A 22,230-nucleotide genomic window follows, 5' to 3' on the forward strand; every position below is an offset into this window, starting at 1 on the left:
CGAACAACCAATAGTGTAATATATTATAATCGTAAGAACGAAAATGCAGGAAAATATTAAATCAAATCATTGAATATTTTTTATTGTAAAAATAGACTGTATTTTAAGACAGATACAACTGTATACAGCCCATTAAACTCTTTATAAACATTTTAAACCCTCATTCAACCGGTGTACAACAGCACATCATCATTGCAACACGGAACTTTTCTTTGACTTGGAATCAATAATAAACCGTTTATCAAACCATATAGGGTTTGAATATAAGTATCTTCCATGGCCGAAAGTATAAGATATGTTCATTCCGACCCGAGCGTAGGGTGTTTTGCGGAAACGAGGTTTACCGAATGTCCGCAAAACACCCTGCGCGAGGGTCGGATGAACCTATCTTACACGAGCGGCTATGGTAGATACTTTTTCTCCCACCTCAGTTAAACAATATTAAGTAAAAATGTATTTTTTGCTGAAACTCTTTTGTGCTTAGTGTAAATAATTGCGTATGGATATGGGATAATTCGTGGTTGTCATTGATATGCACGCAGTGATTCAGATTTATGTTAATAGTCAAATCTGTCTTTAAATAGTTCTAAGGAGAGTGAAGCATTATTTCTTGAAAGGTGCGTGAAGACTGTTTTATGGTGACATTTGAAGCGAGAAATAATTAATTAGCGTTCTCAATATTGCCACAAGACAAGGTTTCCATGATGCTACAGGCGTAAGCCTTTATCAAGGGAGGTAATTACAATGCGGTGACCATAAAAAAGGAGTTCCATACGGGCATTTTATCTTCGCCCGTGGGCAAGATAAGAATTTCTAGCATGGTTAAATTATTGGATCTACTCATCTGAGGTGGGAGAAAAATAGATCATATCCCAGCCCATTGCAATAACCATCTTGGTGTTTTAAAATACTAATCAAAACATTAAAGAACTATTCCTATTCTTTGTACAGCGTTTGGACAACAGGAGATCCTTTCTTTTTCAAATCGTTTATCAATTGGCAACAATGTCAATGAACATAGACAGAACAAAAACAGATCTAGTACTATTATTCAAATACATAAACATGTAGATTCTTTTGTATTTACATGTTTACAATGCATCATGGACGGATTGACAAGAAGCCAGGCCTCAATTTCTCGAAAAACCTTATTAACCACAAAAAGCTTTAGTATCTTATTTCATTTAGCCAAAATACATACCTACTTGATTTTAAAAAATCAAAAGTTGTTAATCATACAGATAACTTCCATAAAAAGTCTCAGAACACTCAAAATGAGAATATTACATAAATAATATGGAAATAGAATATAATGCAATTAGCTTGAGCCTGTTATAAGGACTTAAGGTTGCTCGAGAAATTGGGCCCAGATCTGTTAATACATGTAAGGTTGTTTATAAGATAAATGTCTTTCTTAAAAGAACAACACAATAACTGTAATTATAAAACCTAAACTATATCCAAAATATTTCTTACTTTAAATTCCCTGCACCAACATGCCTGCATTTTACTCTTTATTAAAATAATTTGTAATAAAGCACTTTTTGCAATTCTGGAGAACCGATGAAATAAAATAAGATCACAGTAAAAAGCCAAACATATGGCATACAAAAAGTTAACATTGCCTCTGGTTAACAACTTCTAATAACACAATAACATCTATATGTATAGAACTGTACAATAAAGCACACTTGGTCACAGGCCGGTCCCGAGCCCAATTCAAATAGGGCTTAATATGTACATGTGTAATTTCTATTTCACAAGTTAAAAGAGTGAGGTCATCCACAATCAAGGTCATCTATGTTAAGATGGCAGATCTCTGCATTATCCTCACCTATCGACCTTCGTAACTCCGGTCTGAAAAATGAAATGGTTTGCTGCATAAAACAAAACTTACAAATTGTAGATTGGAAATAACATATTAATGATGTGGTCTCAATGTGTTACTAAGTAAAATATCATGGTTATGCATTAAGCAGAACAGCCAATGCCAAATCTAAAAAGATATCTCAAGTGATCGGTCACTCTACTCGTTTGATTATTTCAGTAAAACATAGTAACACAAATTGTTCTCAAAGCTACATTAAATTTGTAAATGATTCTTTACAGTAAATCTGGCTGAATAAATTCTCAGATGAAGAATTAAACTTGAATGAACAAAGTCAAAGCATAGCCATAAGATGATAATATAACAAGAGCTGTCACAGTATGTGACGAATGCCCCCGAATGTGACATTGACCTACGAACAAGGTCAGTACATGAAAAGTTGATATTGCCTATATGTGTCAAATACATATGGCAAGTTATTTTAAATTGCCTCTGAACATAAAAAAATACCACCCATACTTGAAAACCTACACTGTTATGTCCTTATATTCAGAATTCCCTTGTGAATAAACACTTAGTATATCTTTCACCTTAGAGGTAGGGACATGGGTCTTGCACACGACACGTTGTCTTTGTATGTGGAACACATGTAGCAAGTGATTTTAAAATATGTCCATACAAGGGAAAGTAACAGCCCTGACACAACAACCTATACTCTATGTCCTTATATGCAGCACTCCATTGTGAATAAACACTAAGTGTGACCTTGACCTTTGAGGCAGGGACACGGGTCTTGCACGCGACACGTCGTCTTGGTATGTGGAACACATAAGGCAAGTTATTTTAAAATCTGTCCATACAAGAGAAAGTTACAGCCCGGACACGACAACCTATACTCTATGTCCTTATATGCAGCACTCCATTGTAAATAAACACTATGTGTGACCTTGACCTTTGAGGTAGAGACACGGGTCTTGCACGTGACACGTCGTCTTGGTATGTGGAACACATGTGGCAAGTTATTTTAAAATCTGTCCATACAAGAGAAAGTTACAGCCCACACACGACAACCTATACTCTATGTCCTTATATGCAGCACTCCATTGTGAATAACCACTTAGTGTGACCTTGACCTTTGAGGTAGGGAGACGGGTTTTGCACGTGACACGTCGTCTTGATATGTGGAACACATGTGGCAAGTTATTTTAAAATCTGTCCATACAAGGGAAAGTTACAGCCCACACACGACAACCTATACTCTATGTCCTTATATGCAGCACTCCATTGTGAATAAACACCAAGTGTGACCTTGACCTTTGAGGTAGGGACACGGGTCTTGCACGCGACACGTCGTCTTGGTATGTGGAACACATGTGGCAAGTTATTTTAAAATCTGTCCATACAAGAGAAAGTTACAGCCCGGACACGACAACCTATACTCTATGTCCTTATATGCAGCACTCCATTGTGAATAAACACCAAGTGTGACCTTGACCTTTGAGGTAGGGACACGGGTCTTGCACCCGACACGTCGTCTTGGTATGTGGAACACATGTGGCAAGTTATTTTAAAATCTGTCCATACAAGGGAAAGTTACAGCCTGGACACGACAACCTATACTCTATGTCCTTATATGCAGCACTCCATTGTGAATAAACACTAAGTGTGACCTTGACCTTTGAGGTAGGGACACGGGTCTTGCACGCGACACGTCGTCTTGGTATGTGGAACACATGTGGCAAGTTATTTTAAAATCTGTCCATACAAGAGAAAGTTACAGCCCTGACACAACAACCTATACTCTATGTCCTTATATGCAGCACTCCATTGTAAATAAACATGTGTGACCTTGACCTTTGAGGTAGGGACACGGGTTTTGCACGCGACACGTCGTCTTGGTATGTGGAACACATGTGGCAAGTTATTTTAAAATCTGTCCATACAAGAGAAAGTTACAGCCCGGGCACGACAACCTATACTCTATGTCCTTATATGCAGCATTCCATTGTGAATAACCACTAAGTGTGACCTTGACCTTTGAGGTAGGGACACGGGTTTTGCACGCGACACGTCGTCTTGGTATGTGGAACACATGTGGCAAGTTATTTTAAAATCTGTCCATACAAGAGAAAGTTACAGCCCGGGCACGACAACCTATACTCTATGTCCTTATATGCAGCATTCCATTGTGAATAACCACTAAGTGTGACCTTGACCTTTGAGGTAGGGACACGGGTTTTGCACGCGACACGTCGTCTTGGTATGTGGAACACATTTGGCAAGTTATTTTAAGATCTGTCCATACAAGAGAAAGTTACAGCCCACACACGACAACCTATACTCTATGTCCTTATATGCAGCACTCCATTGTGAATAAACACCAAGTGTGACCTTGACCTTTGAGGCAGGGACACGGGTCTTGCACCCGACACGTCGTCTTGGTATGTGGAACACATGTGGCAAGTTATTTTAAAATCTGTCCATACAAGAGAAAGTTACAGCCCGGACACGACAACCTATACTCTATGTCCTTATATGCAGCACTCCATTGTGAATAAACACCAAGTGTGACCTTGACCTTTGAGGTAGGGACACGGGTCTTGCACCCGACACGTCGTCTTGGTATGTGGAACACATGTGGCAAGTTATTTTAAAATCTGTCCATACAAGAGAAAGTTACAGCCCGGACACGACAACCTATACTCTATGTCCTTATATGCAGCACTCCATTGTGAATAAACACCAAGTGTGACCTTGACCTTTGAGGTAGGGACACGGGTTTTGCACCCGACACGTCGTCTTGGTATGTGGAACACATGTGGCAAGTTATTTTAAAATCTGTCCATACAAGAGAAAGTTACAGCCCGGGCACGACAACCTATACTCTATGTCCTTATATGCAGCATTCCATTGTGAATAACCACTAAGTGTGACCTTGACCTTTGAGGTAGGGACACGGGTTTTGCACGCGACACGTCGTCTTGGTATGTGGAACACATTTGGCAAGTTATTTTAAGATCTGTCCATACAAGAGAAAGTTACAGCCCACACACGACAACCTATACTCTATGTCCTTATATGCAGCACTCCATTGTGAATAAACACCAAGTGTGACCTTGACCTTTGAGGCAGGGACACGGGTCTTGCACGTGACACGTCGTCTTGGTATGTGGAACACATGTGGCAAGTTATTTTAAAATCTGTCCATACAAGAGAAAGTTACAGCCCGGACACGACAACCTATACTCTATGTCCTTATATGCAGCACTCCATTGTGAATAAACACCAAGTGTGACCTTGACCTTTGAGGTAGGGACACGGGTCTTGCACCCGACACGTCGTCTTGGTATGTGGAACACATGTGGCAAGTTATTTTAAAATCTGTCCATACAAGAGAAAGTTACAGCCCGGACACGACAACCTATACTCTATGTCCTTATATGCAGCACTCCATTGTGAATAAACACCAAGTGTGACCTTGACCTTTGAGGTAGGGACACGGGTTTTGCACCCGACACGTCGTCTTGGTATGTGGAACACATGTGGCAAGTTATTTTAAAATCTGTCCATACAAGGGAAAGTTACAGCCTGGACACGACAACCTATACTCTATGTCCTTATATGCAGCACTCCATTGTGAATAAACACTAAGTGTGACCTTGACCTTTGAGGTAGGGACACGGGTCTTGCACGCGACACGTCGTCTTGGTATGTGGAACACATGTGGCAAGTTATTTTAAAATCTGTCCATACAAGAGAAAGTTACAGCCCGGACACGACCACCTATACTCTATGTCCTTATATGCAGCACTTCATTGTGAATAAACACTAAGTGTGACTTTGACCTTTGAGGTAGAGACACGAGTCTTGCACGCCATACGTCGTCTTGGTATGTGGAACACATGTGGCAAGTTATTTTAAAATCTGTCCATACAAGAGAAAGTTACAGAGCCGGACGGACGGACAGTGCAATTTTAATATGCCCACCTTCGAGGGCATAAAAATCAGACCACTAAGATTGACAACCAAGTTATGCCAATTTAATCACTTATTTGGAAGGCTTTATCTAATGACACAAAATACTATAGCTACAGTCAAGATCACAATATATGAATTCAACTGACACCAAAATATAAATTAAACTTGCAAAATAATATACAATCCTATTGCACTTGACTATCATCAAAACTAAAACACAAACACCTCTCTTAGATGCCATCATCCACCAGCTAATAAAGTAATCTAAAACTTGAAAAAAAAACATACACACACAGTTTTGTGAAATTCAGACCACACTTAGACTAGTTCAAAAGTGAATTAAAAAGTGATTGGTTATTCAAACATTGCATAAACATACAATTAACTGTTGCACTGGCGTCTGAAAGTGAATTGATCAGGAAGTTAAATGGAGAAGTGTTAATCTTCTACGTTGTCTGGAGGAATGTGTACTCACTCTTCCACTTCTAGTTCTATACGCTCTCTTAATAAAACTAAACAACAAAATTTACAATGATTATTTTTCGTTTATCTATAAAGTTTTTCAAATATATGAAGATGTTTGCATTAGCTGAATTATGAATTACAATACTAGTAACCTAGATATTTACATGATTTCAGCATTTGTGTTATCTATGTAATCCTCTTGAAAGTATTGAGGTATATGCACACTCTCTCAAGCTTCCATTTCTAGTTCTACATGCTCTGTTTGAGAAAACAACAACTAAACAAAAAGCAGTTGTCTTAAACATAACCTTTGTTAAACAAGAGGCCCAAAAGGGCATATGCTCTACTGGCATGGCTCTTGTGGTCATTTTCAATCCAGAGCATGTACGTTCGAGTAATAGACAACAAATATATAGTTCATTTTTTGTGTTTGGGTTAGCTGAAAACGCTGCACGTTCAACATCTGAGGACAGGAAGTGTTGTAAGCAGATTAGTTGCATGAACTATTTTAATATGTGCCAAGTAAAGGTAATCTGAGGGTAAAAAATATTTGCTTTCAAAACTGTACTCGTCAAAATTTCATTTCTGTAGCTTTAAAAATAAAAAGTCGGTCAAAGTCAAGGACATCCGAGGACAACATTAATGCTTGTTTGCAAAACTGTTCACATGGTCAAAATTTCATTACTGTAGCTTTAAAAATTAAAAAGAAAGTCAAAAGGGGTGGGGCCAGCTTTTGCCCAAGGGGCATTATTTCAAATGTTTTCAAATGCATCATATGATGCTCCACAACAAATATCAAAGGTATGGGCCTAGTGGTTTGAAACAAGAAGATTTTGAAAATATTTCTTAAATAAGTCTCTAGGAAAATTGTGACACCCAGGGCAGTGCCAGTTTTGATCCAAGGGGCATAATTTGAACAACCATGGTAGTAGACCACTAAATAAAGCCTTGTTCAAATTAGCAAAGATTTGCATAGTGGTTTCAGACAAAAAGGTTTTTAACATCTCCCAATTTAAGGGGGTGGGGGGGGGGGATGTCCATTACAAAGAAAAGAGAACTCTTCCCGGGGCCTCCGCCAACGTCGCTGAGGTTGTTTGCGTTGCCGCACTGGCCCATTGCGGGACGATCTCCGTGGGGGGGATGGGGGGCAGTAATGACCCCAGGGGCATAATTTGAACAAACCTTCACAAGCAATTGTGACTTTACATGTAAACTTGGCTAAAAATAGACTTCGCTCATGAAGACTTGGCTAAAAATAGACTTAGCTTAAAATATCATTTGTTTATACTTTCAAGACCCATAATCCAGGCATGCATGGGCAGATCTCGCTGGTTTTTAAAAGGAACTGAGTTTTAATGGATATCTAAATACTGTACAAGTTTCATCGAGATACAATCAAAACTGAACACTGTATCGTGTTCACAAGCTAGTGTTTACACAATAGCATTTTTTTTATACTATCAAGGGCCATAACCTAGGCATGCATGGGCGAATCTGGCTGGTTTTCGAAAGGAATTGAGCTCTGAAGACTGTATCGTGTTCACAAGCAATTATTTAAAGACGCACGGATGCACATACTACGTACACATTACCATCGCATAAGCTCTTCTGGCCTTTGGCCAGTAGAGCTAAAAGATCAAAGCTGATATATATTTCGAAACTAAAAGTAAGACAGGAAATGTTATTGTTTTTCAAAAATATGGAAAGTTTTAAATATATCCTCAATTTCTCAGCCTACATAAGTTAGTTTCTTGGTAAGTTACATGAACATAACTGCAGTAATTCTTTCTATTTTTATCTTTTGGAAAAAAAAGTATTGAAAATAATTGGGGGTTTTAAAAAAAAAGTTAACCAGCTATTACTGTGAATGGATTTAGAATTTTTAATTTTTGAAGCATCGAGTAGAAGCCTTGTATGGTCCCCCCCCACGATTTTATCACTTGACGAAACAGGTAACAAACTTCACCAAAAATCGAGATATTTGGGTGTGTTACAAATATGATTGACAGCCTGCAACAGGCACAATTATGAATGCCAATGTAATGCAGTGAAATCAAACCTTTTTTTATGTCAGACTGTTCAATTTTAGCTGTTTATCATGACATTCCCATTAGAGCAAAATTTGAATGTGAACATGTTTGTTTAACTGATTAACAAGCACATTTCGCTAAGTGTATTTGCACACAGTAAATCAACTCAATTTTCCTACAGCCAAAGATAAACCAAAAACAAAACACATGCACATTGTGGGGATGCCAGTTCCTGTTTGTTTTTAATCAGTTCATCAAGGGACATGACTTATATTTTAGCCACAGTGATAGGAATTTTTACACATTCTTAAAATGATGTAATCATTTAGTCATCAACATGAGGGTCAAGTTCTATAGGAATACATAAAAAATAAATAATTCATTGTTATCATATACATGTACCCAATTTTGAATAAAGATTCTTGTTAATTCATTGTTATCATATACATGTACCCAACTTTGAATAAAGATTCTTGTATCTTGTATATTTCTTGGTTTCTAAGGGAAGCTTTTGCACAACCATATCAGTGATCTAAACACAATACAGCAACAATCACAAACAAAAGGCAATGCTAACACTTGTTATATTCTGTTGATCATGTGGATTAACTCAACAATTATTACTGACACTGTTATGGTTTTGCTACATATATTCATGTGGTCACTGGCTACATTTGTACCATGTTTCATGTGAATACCCAGAATGCTTTTTGGTTTTAGCCAAAGTTTATGCACAACACCAAGCATGACACATAGCTTTGACAAAACCAGATACATTTGAAAAAAACAACACATGACTTAAAACTCCAAATTATCCAATAATATCACAAACCTGAGGTCTTCCTCTGTCAAGGTACCATTGCTGACAAGTTTCCCGACCTCGTACAGCCCCCGCCCTCCAAGTACCTCTTTACACTGCCTGTAACATCATAAGACAGATTTTCTAGTAAAACTAACACAAAGATCAAAGAACCAGTTATGGTGCTGTCACTTTAAGTTTCCTATCCTTGCACAGGCCCGATTTCTCGAATCTTTTTAAGTCCCTTATAACAGATAAAGCTAAGCTCACTATTTTTGGCTTTCAATAAATTGCAAAATATTCACTTCTTTAAGAGTTCTTATACTTTAGAAAAGAATTATCATTATAATAATCACAATAAACCATTTTTCATTAATAAAAATTCAATTTAAGTACTAGTATGTATTGTGGCTAATTGAAAAAAGCTACTTAAGCCTGCTAAGCTTAAGAAGTTTCAAGATGGGGCCAGGACTCCCAACACCTCCTTTTATAATACTGCCCGCAAATGTCAATGGGCAAAAGTTCAAATTACAATGACTGTATCTGAGCTAGAAATGCCGTCAATGACAGGTTTCCGGCGCCAATCTTGTAGCCCCTTCTTACACACTTTATATGTCAAGTGATTAAAAAATGTTGTAAGGTTGAGCTAAGAATCATATCAACAATCATGGTGCCGTTACTGGCAAAGCTCGGGCTTTTCGAATGCCTCCATACACTGCTGTCAACCTCACTTTATGATTTCTACTGCAAAACTGAGCTTAACAATCTAACAAGTCAATATGCTGTCATTATTTTTCAAACATTGTGAGGGCCAGGATTTATTCAGTGTATTTTTCGATTTCTGAGCATGATCAACAATTGATCATAACATGACTCAAGCTATTACGGTATATTTTTAACCAAATTAATCCCTTGGTTAATGGTAGTATGGAGTCTATCAATTACTAAACACTTTGCTTCCAGTTTACTTATATACATCATGTTATTTATGTAGATACATGAACTTTAAATATACATACTGCCTGAGTATTGCTGTGTGTTGCCGGTGCATTTCTGAGAGACTGTCAGCAAACCAGTCATCCACGGCCTCGATGTCCTGGGCCTCTCTTGCCTGGATCACTAACTCATCCAGGTCCTGAAATGACAGCAGCAATATAAAATAGCACCAAAAGCATATGCTGTTCCTCAACTGTTATATTTCTTTCAGAAAGGGGCACAATTTAACTTTTGTTATTGCTAGAGTAAAGGCCATGTTGAGCTAAGCTAATAGGAAATTGGTCTTTGCAACATGTCTACAAAGTTTTGTTTAAATACCGTCAGTTTTGGAGCTTAGGCCATAGAAAAAAGGAATGATGACTATATATTATAATTGTAAATGCCCATGAGCAGTGTTTGATAAACAAAACACATCTACAGACATTGATTAAAAAAAATCTGCCGATTGCATTTAACACATTTTGAACACAAACAGTAATGCATGAATTTACGCTAATCTAAATTATTATATCCACTTTATTATATTTTCACAGACAGCTGAATCTTGTTGCTTTTTAAAAAACAACAAAATGGCCAATGTCATTACAAGACTTTAGAATCCTAACCTCACTGGAGTCGTATTCCTCAAAATCATCGGGATATTCAGCGTTTTCTCCTGCTTCCCCTTTCTCTATCTCACTGATATCTTCAACTGAGGAAGAGTCGCTACCCTCTCCCTCAATCTCCTCAGCTATGTCTGTAACGTAAGTATACATAATATAAACTATAACTCATACTGCATTAGTAACAGTGACATCACTTCCAACCCATCATAAAGTTGATGGCATTTGGAGTATTTACTTACGTTTTGTGATTTTTTTTTAAACATTCTGCAGACCAGTGATTGTAGTTCCATAAAGTTTACATACCCAAAATCAACAGACCACACACAAACACACCCACACGCACAAATGATATCAAATTTTTGTTAACAATGGAAATATACAGGGAAATAATTTTTAGAATGCCATTATATTCAATTTAAGTTCATATGAACTATATGGTAAAGGAGAGCATGTACCTTCTTCTCCCTCGGAGTGGGAGGATTCATCAAAGTCATCGGAGTAATCAGAGGACACGTCTGCATCCAGCTTTGGCACTGCAAGTTTCTGTTCCCGAAAAATGTCTGTTTTCAGAAAACAAAGTCAAAATGAGAGTTAAAATGTCATATAAATTCTTATTTTTATTAGCGTTACATGAACATACATGTGAATGTGATTCATTTTGAATCAAACCAAGTTTAAATCTATGACCAAACTTTTTTATACCTAACCTTAGGCAAGGTAATTAAAAACACATAGGTATGAAAAGAATTGAACGCAAAAACATATAGTGTGTATATACAAAACCAGTGCCACAGAGAGAACACAAATGCTTATCTGAACTCAACATTAATTAAAACCGGAGTTATGGACATTGCTTATGTGTGTGTAATGTTTCCAGAAACATGTGTTCCAAGTTTCATTTCTATATATTTGTCAGTTTTTTTTTCAAGTATTGGCCAGGTTAAAGTTTTTGCTCGACATCTATGCCCCGGCTGCAAAAGATGTAAGCAACACCACAGCTATGATGTTACCTCAACTTTTGTTCTGTGAAAACATATGAGCTAAAACTGATATGTTTATGCCAATGTACATGTGAACCTTGCAAAGTGTATCAACAGACCTGTTTCTGAGCTAACCCCGAGCCCACTGTCCTGTTTGTGTGGAGAACGAGGACTTTCAGCCGCCCCACGCTTGTCTGGTAATACTGGTCTCTGTATCATTGGACTGGAGATCTTCAGTTTGTTGTGTTTCAATGCTGGACTAGACTTTGCTGAATTGTCACTGTAAATGACATATCACTTTTTAATGAACTCACACCTGGGTGTAACATTGCAAGCATGATATTAACACATCCAAGGAATATTTGATATTGGTCATTCAAGAGATGCATGCAGCACTGAAATATGTCCTTCTTTTAGAAATTCACACATCAGATGTGTCGCCTGTTGGGATTGCCAATCTTTTTTCTCTAGTAAAGCAAAAGGTCAACATGACCTTAGCCTTTGACCTAATGATCCCAAAATCAATCGGGGTCATAGATTGACCATGACTTATGTGCATACCGAGTTTGAAGACCCTTTAACACATCATTCAAAAGTTCTAAATGAAAGTGTGACACCATGAAAAGGCCAGACAAAGTTTTCCCTGTATGTCTGCCATGCTTTGCAGGGGGCACAATATATCCAGGTAGTTCAACAAACTTGTAGGCACACCTTGCATCTTAATTTGTTATTACACAGCTACAAATCATCATTTCTTCCTAAAGAAAAAAATAATTTTCAACAATCACTATTAACTATTCTTCAAGAAAAGTTTAAGTGAGGTTTTTGAGTCTGCTACCAAAAAACTGTTTTAGGACACAAGTAGTAGTATTTAGATATTTCTCATTATAAACATGTGCATAGTACCATTGCTGGTATCTTGAGTGGCTTCCATATATCACTTGTGGCTAATATACATGCATGAATTGCATGATACAGATAGCACCAAAGCCAAAAAAATCCAAAAACTAAACAGGAAAAAAATACAAAAGGAAATTCCCCCCTACTGTTTATGCTCATGTCTGCCTGCCCTGGCAGTGTGGGTGGGTGTGGCTGGAGTTGTTGCCCCGGGTGTGCTGTTTGTGGAGTTGTCCTCCTTGCTGGTACGCTGGTTCAGCAGGCTCTCTTTCTTCTGGATGAACTTGGCCAGGTGCTCCTTCACTAAGCTTGTGTTCAGTATTGCACTCGCACTGCAGTGGGTAGAAAATTGCATGTAAAGTATATGTTGAAAATGTACGGGTACATGTATTAGCAGTGATAAAATTTAAGCAAAAAGGCTGGTGAAGGGGATACAACAAGTACAGCGTGTCACCCCTTAGTGAAGGGGAGGCACAAATCTAAGCAAATACCTTGGTCGATCATCAGGCGTCTTCACTAAAATCATCTCCACTAGATTTTGTAATGCTGGACTGTATATGGAAGGTATTTTCTGAAATGTAAACAAAATGTACAATAAGTCAAGAAAATAAACACCTTAAAGGCTTTAAGTTTCTGACTAGAGCATGAATATGAAAAAATACCTCACCAAAAAATTGAACTTTTGATGACAACTTGACATCATCAATAATTACATGATTAAAGTTCCATATATTATCTATCATAGCGTTTAATATATAGTATAATATAGTAAAGCAGTTTCTTAAAAATAATATATATTTTACTTTTTTCCTTTTAAAACCTAATCAGCTAAGTTAACAAAACCAATCACTGACTTTACAAAGCACAATACTGGTCTACAGATGACTAAGATGCATGTACAATAAAAAAAATACGAATACATGTAGAAAGTAGGGATGAAGTGATGTTAGAGAACTGTAGACAATTGATCATTTATGATTGAGATTGCCAATAATCAATCGCATTATCTCAGAATCGATTGTGGCTATGTGGCTTCATTCTCCATAAATAGCAAAACATGGAAGAACAGTATAAGAATTTGTTTTCAGCTAAAAAACAAAAATATAAGCAAAAAATTGACATTAAAATTTGTTCAAGCATGCTTTAATAAGAACTCTTTTTTTATAAACTTTATATTTTAATTATTCAATGTACGTAAAATTGATCAAAATGGCTTGACTGATTATTTCCAAAGATCATTTTTTATTTTCAAGCCCTAGTGGACAGATACATCACTCTGGATTCCTTACATCATATTCACACTTAATGATCTTGAAGAATAAGCTGATAAGGTTCTGGGCATCAAATGGGGGCTTGAGGGCACACATCTCATACAGCAGACATCCAACAGCCTGAAAACAAGGCCCATGAGCTATATAAATATGAAGCTAAACACATGACATGTACACTTTACAACCCTTATTTCTGTCTGTGAAATATACCTTGATTCTTTTCAATGTGACCAGAGCCCATGGATTGTTTGGTGGCATCATTAAATAAACAGACACACAACAGCAAATAACATATTAAACCAAATGCTACAGCAGTGGTCGAAATAAACACAAGCCCCCCAGCCCTGCACTGGTAAAATGTCTTACGGGCTTGCTCAAATTCTGAATTTTATATAGCAGGGCTTGTTTAAATATTGGATGCCAAGATTTAAGTATAAGAATTCGGGCTTGTTCATCCAAAAGTAATTTCGATGACTGCTACAGTACATTTATCAGATGTTAATTTGGGCCAGAGGAGTCTGAGCTAATTGGAATGCAACTTATTAAGGGGTAATGCCTGGCAATCATTTTAAATATCACTGCCAGTGCTGACAGTCTTATTGTATACTGTTATTAATCAACAATATGATAAATTATCATTCTTCTGAAGAACAGTCACACATAAGTTACTCAACCCTTGTTCAGCTGTTTGAAAACTTGGTCTACAAATGATAATTTAAATGTAATATGTATCACATGTACTTAAGCAAAAACTGTCAAAATTGAAGAGGAATTCTCAGTCTGTTTGCCAAGATCATAATTACATAAGTTGAGTCCTTAATGTGTTATTTCCTAATACTTAATTATTTTTTTTCAAACAATGTTGGAGATTGTTTAGAACTGATACACAAATGCCTTTGAAAGCTTCCCTGTACCCAGATATCAGACTTTGAAGAGTAAGGGATATCCTGGCAGAGCTCCGGGCTCAGGTAGCTGGGGGTACCCACTATTGTTTGAGCGACATCAACCGTGTTCTCTAGGACCTTTGATATACCAAAGTCTCCTGAAAATATATGAAACACAATAGGTACAGTGTAAGATGGTAGTTTAGTTTAAACATTTTATGTTCTACAATGATTTTAAAGAATGTTATGATAACGTATACTATGTCACTTTCACTGGAATGACGTTGCGCGAGAGTGTGGTCTTGTGTTGTGGGAGAACCCAGAGTACCAAGAGAAAACCCATTTGTCCAGCTTGGTGAACACTAAACAACATAGTACCTTTTTAATATGTTGGTGACAAAAGTGGCTACCGGTAGGTGGTTAAACAAGAGCACTGGGAAGCGAACATCATGTATTGTAACATGGGTACCAAGTTTCATTTGGATGCTTTTTTATGTTGTGGCTATGTGGTTATGGTTAATGATTTTGCACCATAAGATCAATGCTGACATCTATGAGACTAAGCTTGGATGTCAAAATACCCCGAACTGTAAAAAAAACAACTCAAAATTTAAAGTACTATTTTAAGGGGATTTTTTTAACGTTTTCTTAAAGGTGCAGTAAATCCAATACTGGAAACCTCAATCTGGTGTGGTCTTACTTTACTATGAGGAAAAGGAAAAACTAAATAAATCTGAACAACCCATGAATAAAAAAAATTCAAAGAGTATCAATAATCAATACCTTCAAAATCAAATTTAATGAAATTGAGAAATTGTTAAATCTTTTAACTTAGAAGGAGAAACAATTTTTTTTCTGGATTCTTACCTATTTTTACTACATTTTTCTTGGTCAGGAAAACATTTTCAGCCTTTAAGTCCCTGAAAAGAAAGTATTATTATTAACATAAGCAAGTCTTAAAACAAATTCTTCTATAAAATACAAAATCTATGTTAGGCAACAAATTCTTCTATAAAATACAAAATCTATGTTAGGCAACAAATTCTTCTATAAAATACAAAATCTATGTTAGGCAACAAATTCTTCTATAAAATACTAAATCTATGTTAGGCAATTTTAATAAGTCTTCTTGTAAATATTAAACACCAGTTTATTTTTATAGTCTCTAGGTCAATCACAAACTAACACACCTGTGGAGCACCTTTTTGCTGTGAATGTACTGAACAGCCATGATAATCTGTAGAAACCACTGAAAATGAATTAATAATAATTTTTAATAAAGAGTGCAAGATTATTTGATTTAATACTAATTGATATAGACTGGTGCATGTATTTTAGACTTTATTTCTTATTTTTTATCTGAATTCTATGCCGTCAGTATCTTTAGTTTTGTTGTACAGTCCAAACTTGCTATGTTGATCTCTGATAACTTGATTTTCCAACTTTTTACCCTATCCCAAATTTTTACCTTATTTGTTTCTAAATATAACTATTCCGCTTATGGAGATTTTATTGATTTGATGACAATCCCTTACTTGACACAGAATAAACTTTAAAATGTCAAATGTAAGCCCACTGCTCCGGTCGACCAATTTAGAGAAGAACCTGGTATGAAATTCAAGAATGGTATCAATACAAAAAAGTAGATACTGATAGCGGCAGAATATGGCTTTATAATAGCTGCTGTCATATGTGATATATTGTTGTTTATTATACCATGTGTTTGTTTTATATCTGTGTCTGTGTAATCAATAAACGTGAATTACATGTAAATAAAACTGATACAAATAATTAAAAATTAAATAATAATTTCATAAGTTACAAAGGAAATATATCACAAGACCGACTCATTTGCCAATATTAAATCAGACATAATTCGGACACAAATGTGTTGGGTCTAGAGCTATTTTTTTGTATACGGATACGTCAAATGGTCGTAATCACAAAGTCATTTCCAAGGTCTCAACTTGACATTATGAGTTTGGACTGTATTTAAATCCAACTTAGATTAATACATTTTATATGTACATATAGGTTGAAAACATCAATTTCTTACAATGAAAGTAAATTCAACAAATGTGCTATAGAGCAAAAATCATCTGTTGTTGTTTTCTAGTCAGACAAGCTGCATAACTTAACAATTATTCCAGCCAAAGTTAAGTGCCTTGCTAGCTTTACATGTTCTTATTGTTTCTGGTAACATGTTTACCAAGTTTCATTCAGTTTTCAAGTTATGGATTAAGATCAAGACAAAAGATTTAGCACATAGACTATGCCGACAAGGACACCAAATCTATGACAATACTAAATTCTTAAAAAATCAGATGAGCTGAAATTTAAATGATTGAACTTATTTCTTACCTCCATTATCTGGAGCTCTTCAAAATGTTTGGACTTCTGAAGTGGAAAAAGCACAGAAACCGTAAGGCTAAATGTAAGGATACTAGAGCTCATTTAAAAAATGGATCAATCATCATCAATGGCTTCCATTTTTTATCTAATATTAATCCTTGCATTTACAAAACTTATTATCCTTTTAATTTTGTTTCACCATAATCAGATCTTCCATGGACATCCTTAAAACGACTAATCCAATCATTCACTGACATCGCCAATACGACTACAGAAGTTTTATAGAAGCTCACCATTGCTGCCGCCTTGATCTTGTCATCCATATTACCGCCATCACAGTAATCCTGTATGATGTTCAGGTACTCAAAGTCCTCGTCAAAAAACGAGTCATGGTAAGACACAATATGGGGGTGCTTCAACTGAGCTAAAATCCTGCAAGAACCAATACTGGTGAATTGCCTGTTTTACCATTGAATGCTTAAAAAATAGCACTTTTTTATGACTCAAGGTGCGATAACCAGTCTATAAAATCATGGACCCATATATCTGGTACTAGTTTATAGGTCTGTGATAAGAGTTGTTTTTTTTTCAAGCCCACAAGAGTTGGGGTTTACCAAGCAGAGGCCAAAGGCAACTTTTGAACTACTTAAAAGTGAGCCAGGGGTAACTTGTGCATCATACCCTCAAATATCAGTCTGTGGTTATAACACAGCTACTCATGAAGACAAAACACCCTATCCAAGTACTTGATTCTTAAATGATGAATATAGGGCAAGACGCAATGTTGTGACTCATTTTACTTCTGTATTTAGTTGCAATAGTCTTGCACTAAGTCTGTCACATGTATTTAATGACCTGTAAGAACAAAGCCAAATTTGAAAAATTATTTTTATTCATACCAACATGGTACTATTTTCAGAAGGCAGCCGCCAATGCCAAACATAAATGTAAAAAGAAAATTCATGATTTCTCTATCCAAAAATTAACACCAATATAGTTTTATGTGAAAGAATTAATGTTTCCTAATGAACAAACCATTACTTAAGTTGTTTGTTCACTTTCTCTGTCTTCCTTGTTAATTTCTTGTGAAAATGAGAAGTATAAATTTTGATCCAACAACTGAAAAAAAAACATCCATGGCTCCTTTCCGTCGTGCATTTTATATCAGAAACATCCTGATCACCTTCCAGGATTAGTTGAAAAAAGACTGCATAAGTATTTCAAATATAAGCTGCACAATCATACAATTACAAGCTGTGATAACACAAACAGGAGCCGTCATAATACAGCGCGCTCGACTACGCCGCTTTGACTTAGAATACAATAACGATGTAATAATACCAAGTTTGGTCTCTTTACGTCAAACCTAACTAAAATTATTCGATACATAAGGTGACTGATGCTGCCCTCCCACCAGCCTGCCCAAACAATGACGCAAGTCATTCAAATAACTTGATTTCCCATTATGAAAATGTGGTTAAGAATATACAAACACAAAGGGAAATTAAAAAAAATCAAAAAAAATCAAGGGCCATAATTTGTATTTAGGCTTAAAACGGAGTTATGTTTCTTGTTGTAAGATGGTCGTAAATAATTTTGAATTTTATTAAGTGCATTTAATGAACGGTATAGAAGTTTTTTATTAAAATCCCAACTTGCCTTTAACTTTTACTTGCCTAAAACTTTAACCTAAGTCCATCAGGGGCCATAACTTGTATTAAGGATATGGAGTTATGTAACCTCATTGGGTGATGGTCCTGAACAATTGTGTGAAGTATTAAGTCAATTGAATGAAGGGTATAGAAGTTATTAAACAATATCCCAACCTGCCCTAAAACTTTAACCTAAGTTCCATAGTCAATCAGGGGCCATAATTTGTATAAAAGATAATATGGAGTTATCTAACCTCATTATGTGATGGCTCTGAACATCTGTGTGAAGTATTAAGTCAATTGAATGAATGGTATTGGAGTTTTAAGTGAAAATCCCAACTTGCCCTAAAACTTTAACCTGCCCTAAAACCTTAACCTAAGTCAATCAGGGGCCATAACTTGTATTTAGGATAATATGGAGTTATTAACCTCATTGTGTGATGGTCATGAACAACTGTGTGAAGTATTAAGTCAATTGAACAAAGGATATAGAAGTTATTAATAAATATTCCAACTTGCCCTAAAACTTTAACCTAAGTTCCATAGTCAATCAGGGGCCATAATCTGTGTAAAGAATGATATGGAGTTATCTAACCTCATCATGTGATGGCCCTGAACAACTGCGTGAAGTATTAAGTCAATTGAATGTAGGGTATTGGAATTATAAGTGAAAATCCCAACTTGCCCTAAAACTTTAACCAGACGCCGATGCGAGTAGTATAGCCCACCTATTCTTCGAATAGTCGAGCTAAAAAGAACTACTATGAAGTCCAATCATATTTGGAGAAGTTATTCCATAAATAAATTATGTTTTATTGTAAGTCATTTCCCAAAATAAGGATAATTTGATTGTTTGGACTGGACTAGGTATTCAAAGTTTAGATCTTAGTGTAATTAATTTACTTAATTATCCAAATTTATAATATATTGTCTTTAATCTCAGTATTTTATAGCACTTAACACAATAGCAAAAAAATGGGATAACTTGTCCAAATCCTACCTTGCCTCCTTCTGAACAGCCTCCTTTGTTCTTGTCTTTTTGCCTTCATCTAGCTCGATTGTCTTTCGGGCAAACAATCTGAAAATGTATCAACTTTGTAACAATTGTACACAGAAATAAGCAAAGATTTAAATAAATTTGTTCATAAGAGTACTGTTTTTGACTATGCTATTCTGCCACTTTAAAGGGACTAGACACCAGATGTTCTCATAATTGACAAATATAGTATTTCCTCAAAACAAGTCCAGAATTGTCAATTTAAGCTAGTATGAGGTCGATAATACATAACTTGATAAAGTATGTATATTGAGCATGTGAAAGTCAAGTAACAAGTACAAATACATATACCTATGCTATTACTAAATTTACATGATTGACAAACCCAGTTTATTCAAATTGGAAAAATATGCATAAACTGCAAAAGATTCAACAGTAAGTAAGATTTAATGCATTGTACCCAATTACTTCATATTGTATTCAGGAAACTTAAACTTCCACATTTTAGTAAAAAAAATCAAAAATTTATGGACAGTAAATTCATACTTTCAGTTTCAAATTCTTAATGGAAGCCCTGTGAAACCTGCTGACTTGGGCAATATGATACGAAGAGAGTAAGGTTTTTTTTTAAATGTCACTATGTTTTTTCATGACGAGTAGGTAGGTTTTGGAATGGGAACTTGGCGATTAACATATATTTTGAATTTAATATGACCTTATTTGTTAAATGATGACTTTTCTCACTGATGACTTACTTTCTGCTCTCCTTGTGTCTGACCAGGAAGACGGCACCGCAGGCTCCTTTGCCTATCTTGTGTATCTTCTCATAATTCTCCATCCCACAAAACGACCACTGTCACATTGATATTTATTTGTAAATCTGCAATCAAAGGAATTAAATGTTCCTTCAAAATTCTGAATTATGAAACTGAATTTGTGAGCCTAACTCCAGTGTAGTGTGGTGGATATAGTATATGGTGTTCAAATAAAGTACTTGCAAATACATAAATTACCAGAAAGCCAACTATAAAATCAGTATGTCCCCATTGGTTGTCAGTCTGCCTCTCCAGATGACTACAAAATTGTGAATGTTTACATTCGTGCCAAAATGTCATAAATTTTATACAATGATTGAAGATGAATAAAACTTTGGGAATCTTATTTTTGTGTAGTAATGTTTTGATCACAGCATTTAAATATATGTCTTTGAGATTTACAAAAAAATATTGATTTAGTAAAGTATTTTATGTATAAAATGGATAAAGGTTTAGATTCATATTTTAACATGTAAATACAAAGCTATTTTGCACAAAACAAGCATTAAACACATGATCTACCTTTCCAATAAAACGAAACTTGACTGACACAGACAACAATTATGCCAAGCAGAACAACTCGACCCATTCGTAATAACTCAGGCACCTCCGACAAGCTTTGTGATAGACCTCGTAAATACAATTGCAACAACTCGGCCATGACCGAAGTGCTCTGATTGTTGTAAAACTGTGAACTGCAGCCTTGCGTTATGTTTTGACAGAATAAAATGAAAAAAAACCCATCAAACTCATAATTATTCATTGGATATTTTTTTTCTGTACAGACTAATATAAAATAACATTATCTAGTAATATTTCTCGTTTTTATTATATTTTATGGATGCAATATGCTTGAACCCGGAATCCCGATTGGAACAACTACTCACTTTTGGTACAAAACAATTTGTACGTGAAGGATTTGCCATATCAAAAATCGTAAAAAAATCCAACAACGTACAATTATTTGGACTAGTGGTCTTGAGTGTAGTAGCTTAGCAACAATCTCAGCCGAAAGTATTTGACAGGTTGTTTATTGCAACATTTTCTTAAAGTGAAAGATTATGGGGTATATAAGCATGGTTGATAGAACTTTTCAAATGAAATTTTAAGGCCAAAAATTGTTTAGATTTTTTTTTCAAGAGCGGTAGTTTTCATAAGGTGAGCAGTAGAGGGGACCCAAAAGCGGTAGATTTTACCTACTGCCTGTATATTCACATGTCTGAATTAATGTGTAGAATATCGAAATAATGAACGTTATTTGGTTGGCTTCTTTTATCAAGTTATCCGAAATGATCAAATATCCGAATCAACAAACTTAATTACCCTGTAAATTTACCGATTTACAGATGTGATTTAAGGTCTCCGGACATGATACATGACGATAATGGGTTGGCAGTTTAAATGACTTATAAGACTTATTTCCACAAATAGTGACAGCTTCTGATAACTATTTGTTTAGTAAAAAGAACGAATATCTTCAGAATGAAAAGCGACTTCCGTAACAAATAAACACAAACTATTTCATTGGTTGATGTCAATCGGAACTCCTCGACTAGTATCAAGCTTGCCGGAGATGGCCGAGTTGTTACGATTGGGTTGATGTATGACAGGTGCTATACCTGCCGGGACCCGGGATCCAAATTTGCATGATGGGATTTTATTTGGCATGTTTATGATACAA

General features: G+C 35.8%; 1 protein-coding gene across 3 annotated transcripts; it reads right to left on the minus strand.

The window, feature by feature from the left end:
* Window positions 1-66: 66 nt before the first annotated feature.
* LOC128231503 (uncharacterized) lies at window positions 67-22,067 on the minus strand. 3 transcript variants are annotated; one of them, XM_052944426.1, is made up of 18 exons: window positions 21,873-22,067; window positions 20,490-20,614; window positions 19,738-19,815; window positions 17,379-17,517; window positions 17,095-17,130; window positions 15,924-15,982; window positions 15,601-15,653; window positions 14,764-14,891; window positions 13,868-13,969; window positions 13,070-13,149; window positions 12,728-12,910; window positions 11,801-11,961; window positions 11,157-11,261; window positions 10,702-10,832; window positions 10,120-10,235; window positions 9,134-9,220; window positions 6,186-6,206; window positions 67-1,857 (listed from the first exon to the last, which is right to left on the minus strand). In XM_052944426.1, the coding sequence occupies exons 2-17, from the start codon at window positions 20,570-20,572 to the stop codon at window positions 6,188-6,190; spliced, it is 1,560 nt and encodes a 519-aa protein (XP_052800386.1). In that variant the 5' UTR covers window positions 20,573-20,614; window positions 21,873-22,067; the 3' UTR covers window positions 67-1,857; window positions 6,186-6,187. The 3 variants fall into 3 exon arrangements, with proteins under 3 accessions (XP_052800386.1, XP_052800385.1, XP_052800384.1); XM_052944425.1 differs by lacking the exon at window positions 6,186-6,206 and having other exon boundaries at window positions 21,886-22,067; XM_052944424.1 differs by lacking the exon at window positions 6,186-6,206.
* Window positions 22,068-22,230: the final 163 nt, after the last annotated feature.

Source organism: Mya arenaria, chromosome 4 (genome assembly GCF_026914265.1).
Source record: "Mya arenaria isolate MELC-2E11 chromosome 4, ASM2691426v1".
NCBI classification, from domain to species: domain Eukaryota; kingdom Metazoa; phylum Mollusca; class Bivalvia; order Myida; family Myidae; genus Mya; species Mya arenaria.

What these genes read in the sequence shown, in the direction of transcription:
- LOC128231503 (XM_052944425.1), bottom strand. Translation starts at nt 20,572, where the DNA reads ATGGAGAATTATGAGAAGATACACAAGATAGGCAAAGGAGCCTGCGGT. An exon ending in GCTGTTCAGAAGGAGGCAAG is followed by an intron (nt 17,518 to 19,737) that starts GTAGGATTTGGA and finishes TGGTTCTTGCAG; the next exon opens with GATTTTAGCTCAGTTGAAGC. An exon ending in GGCAGACATGAGCATAAACA is followed by an intron (nt 11,962 to 12,727) that starts GTAGGGGGGAAT and finishes TGTCATTTACAG; the next exon opens with TGACAATTCAGCAAAGTCTA.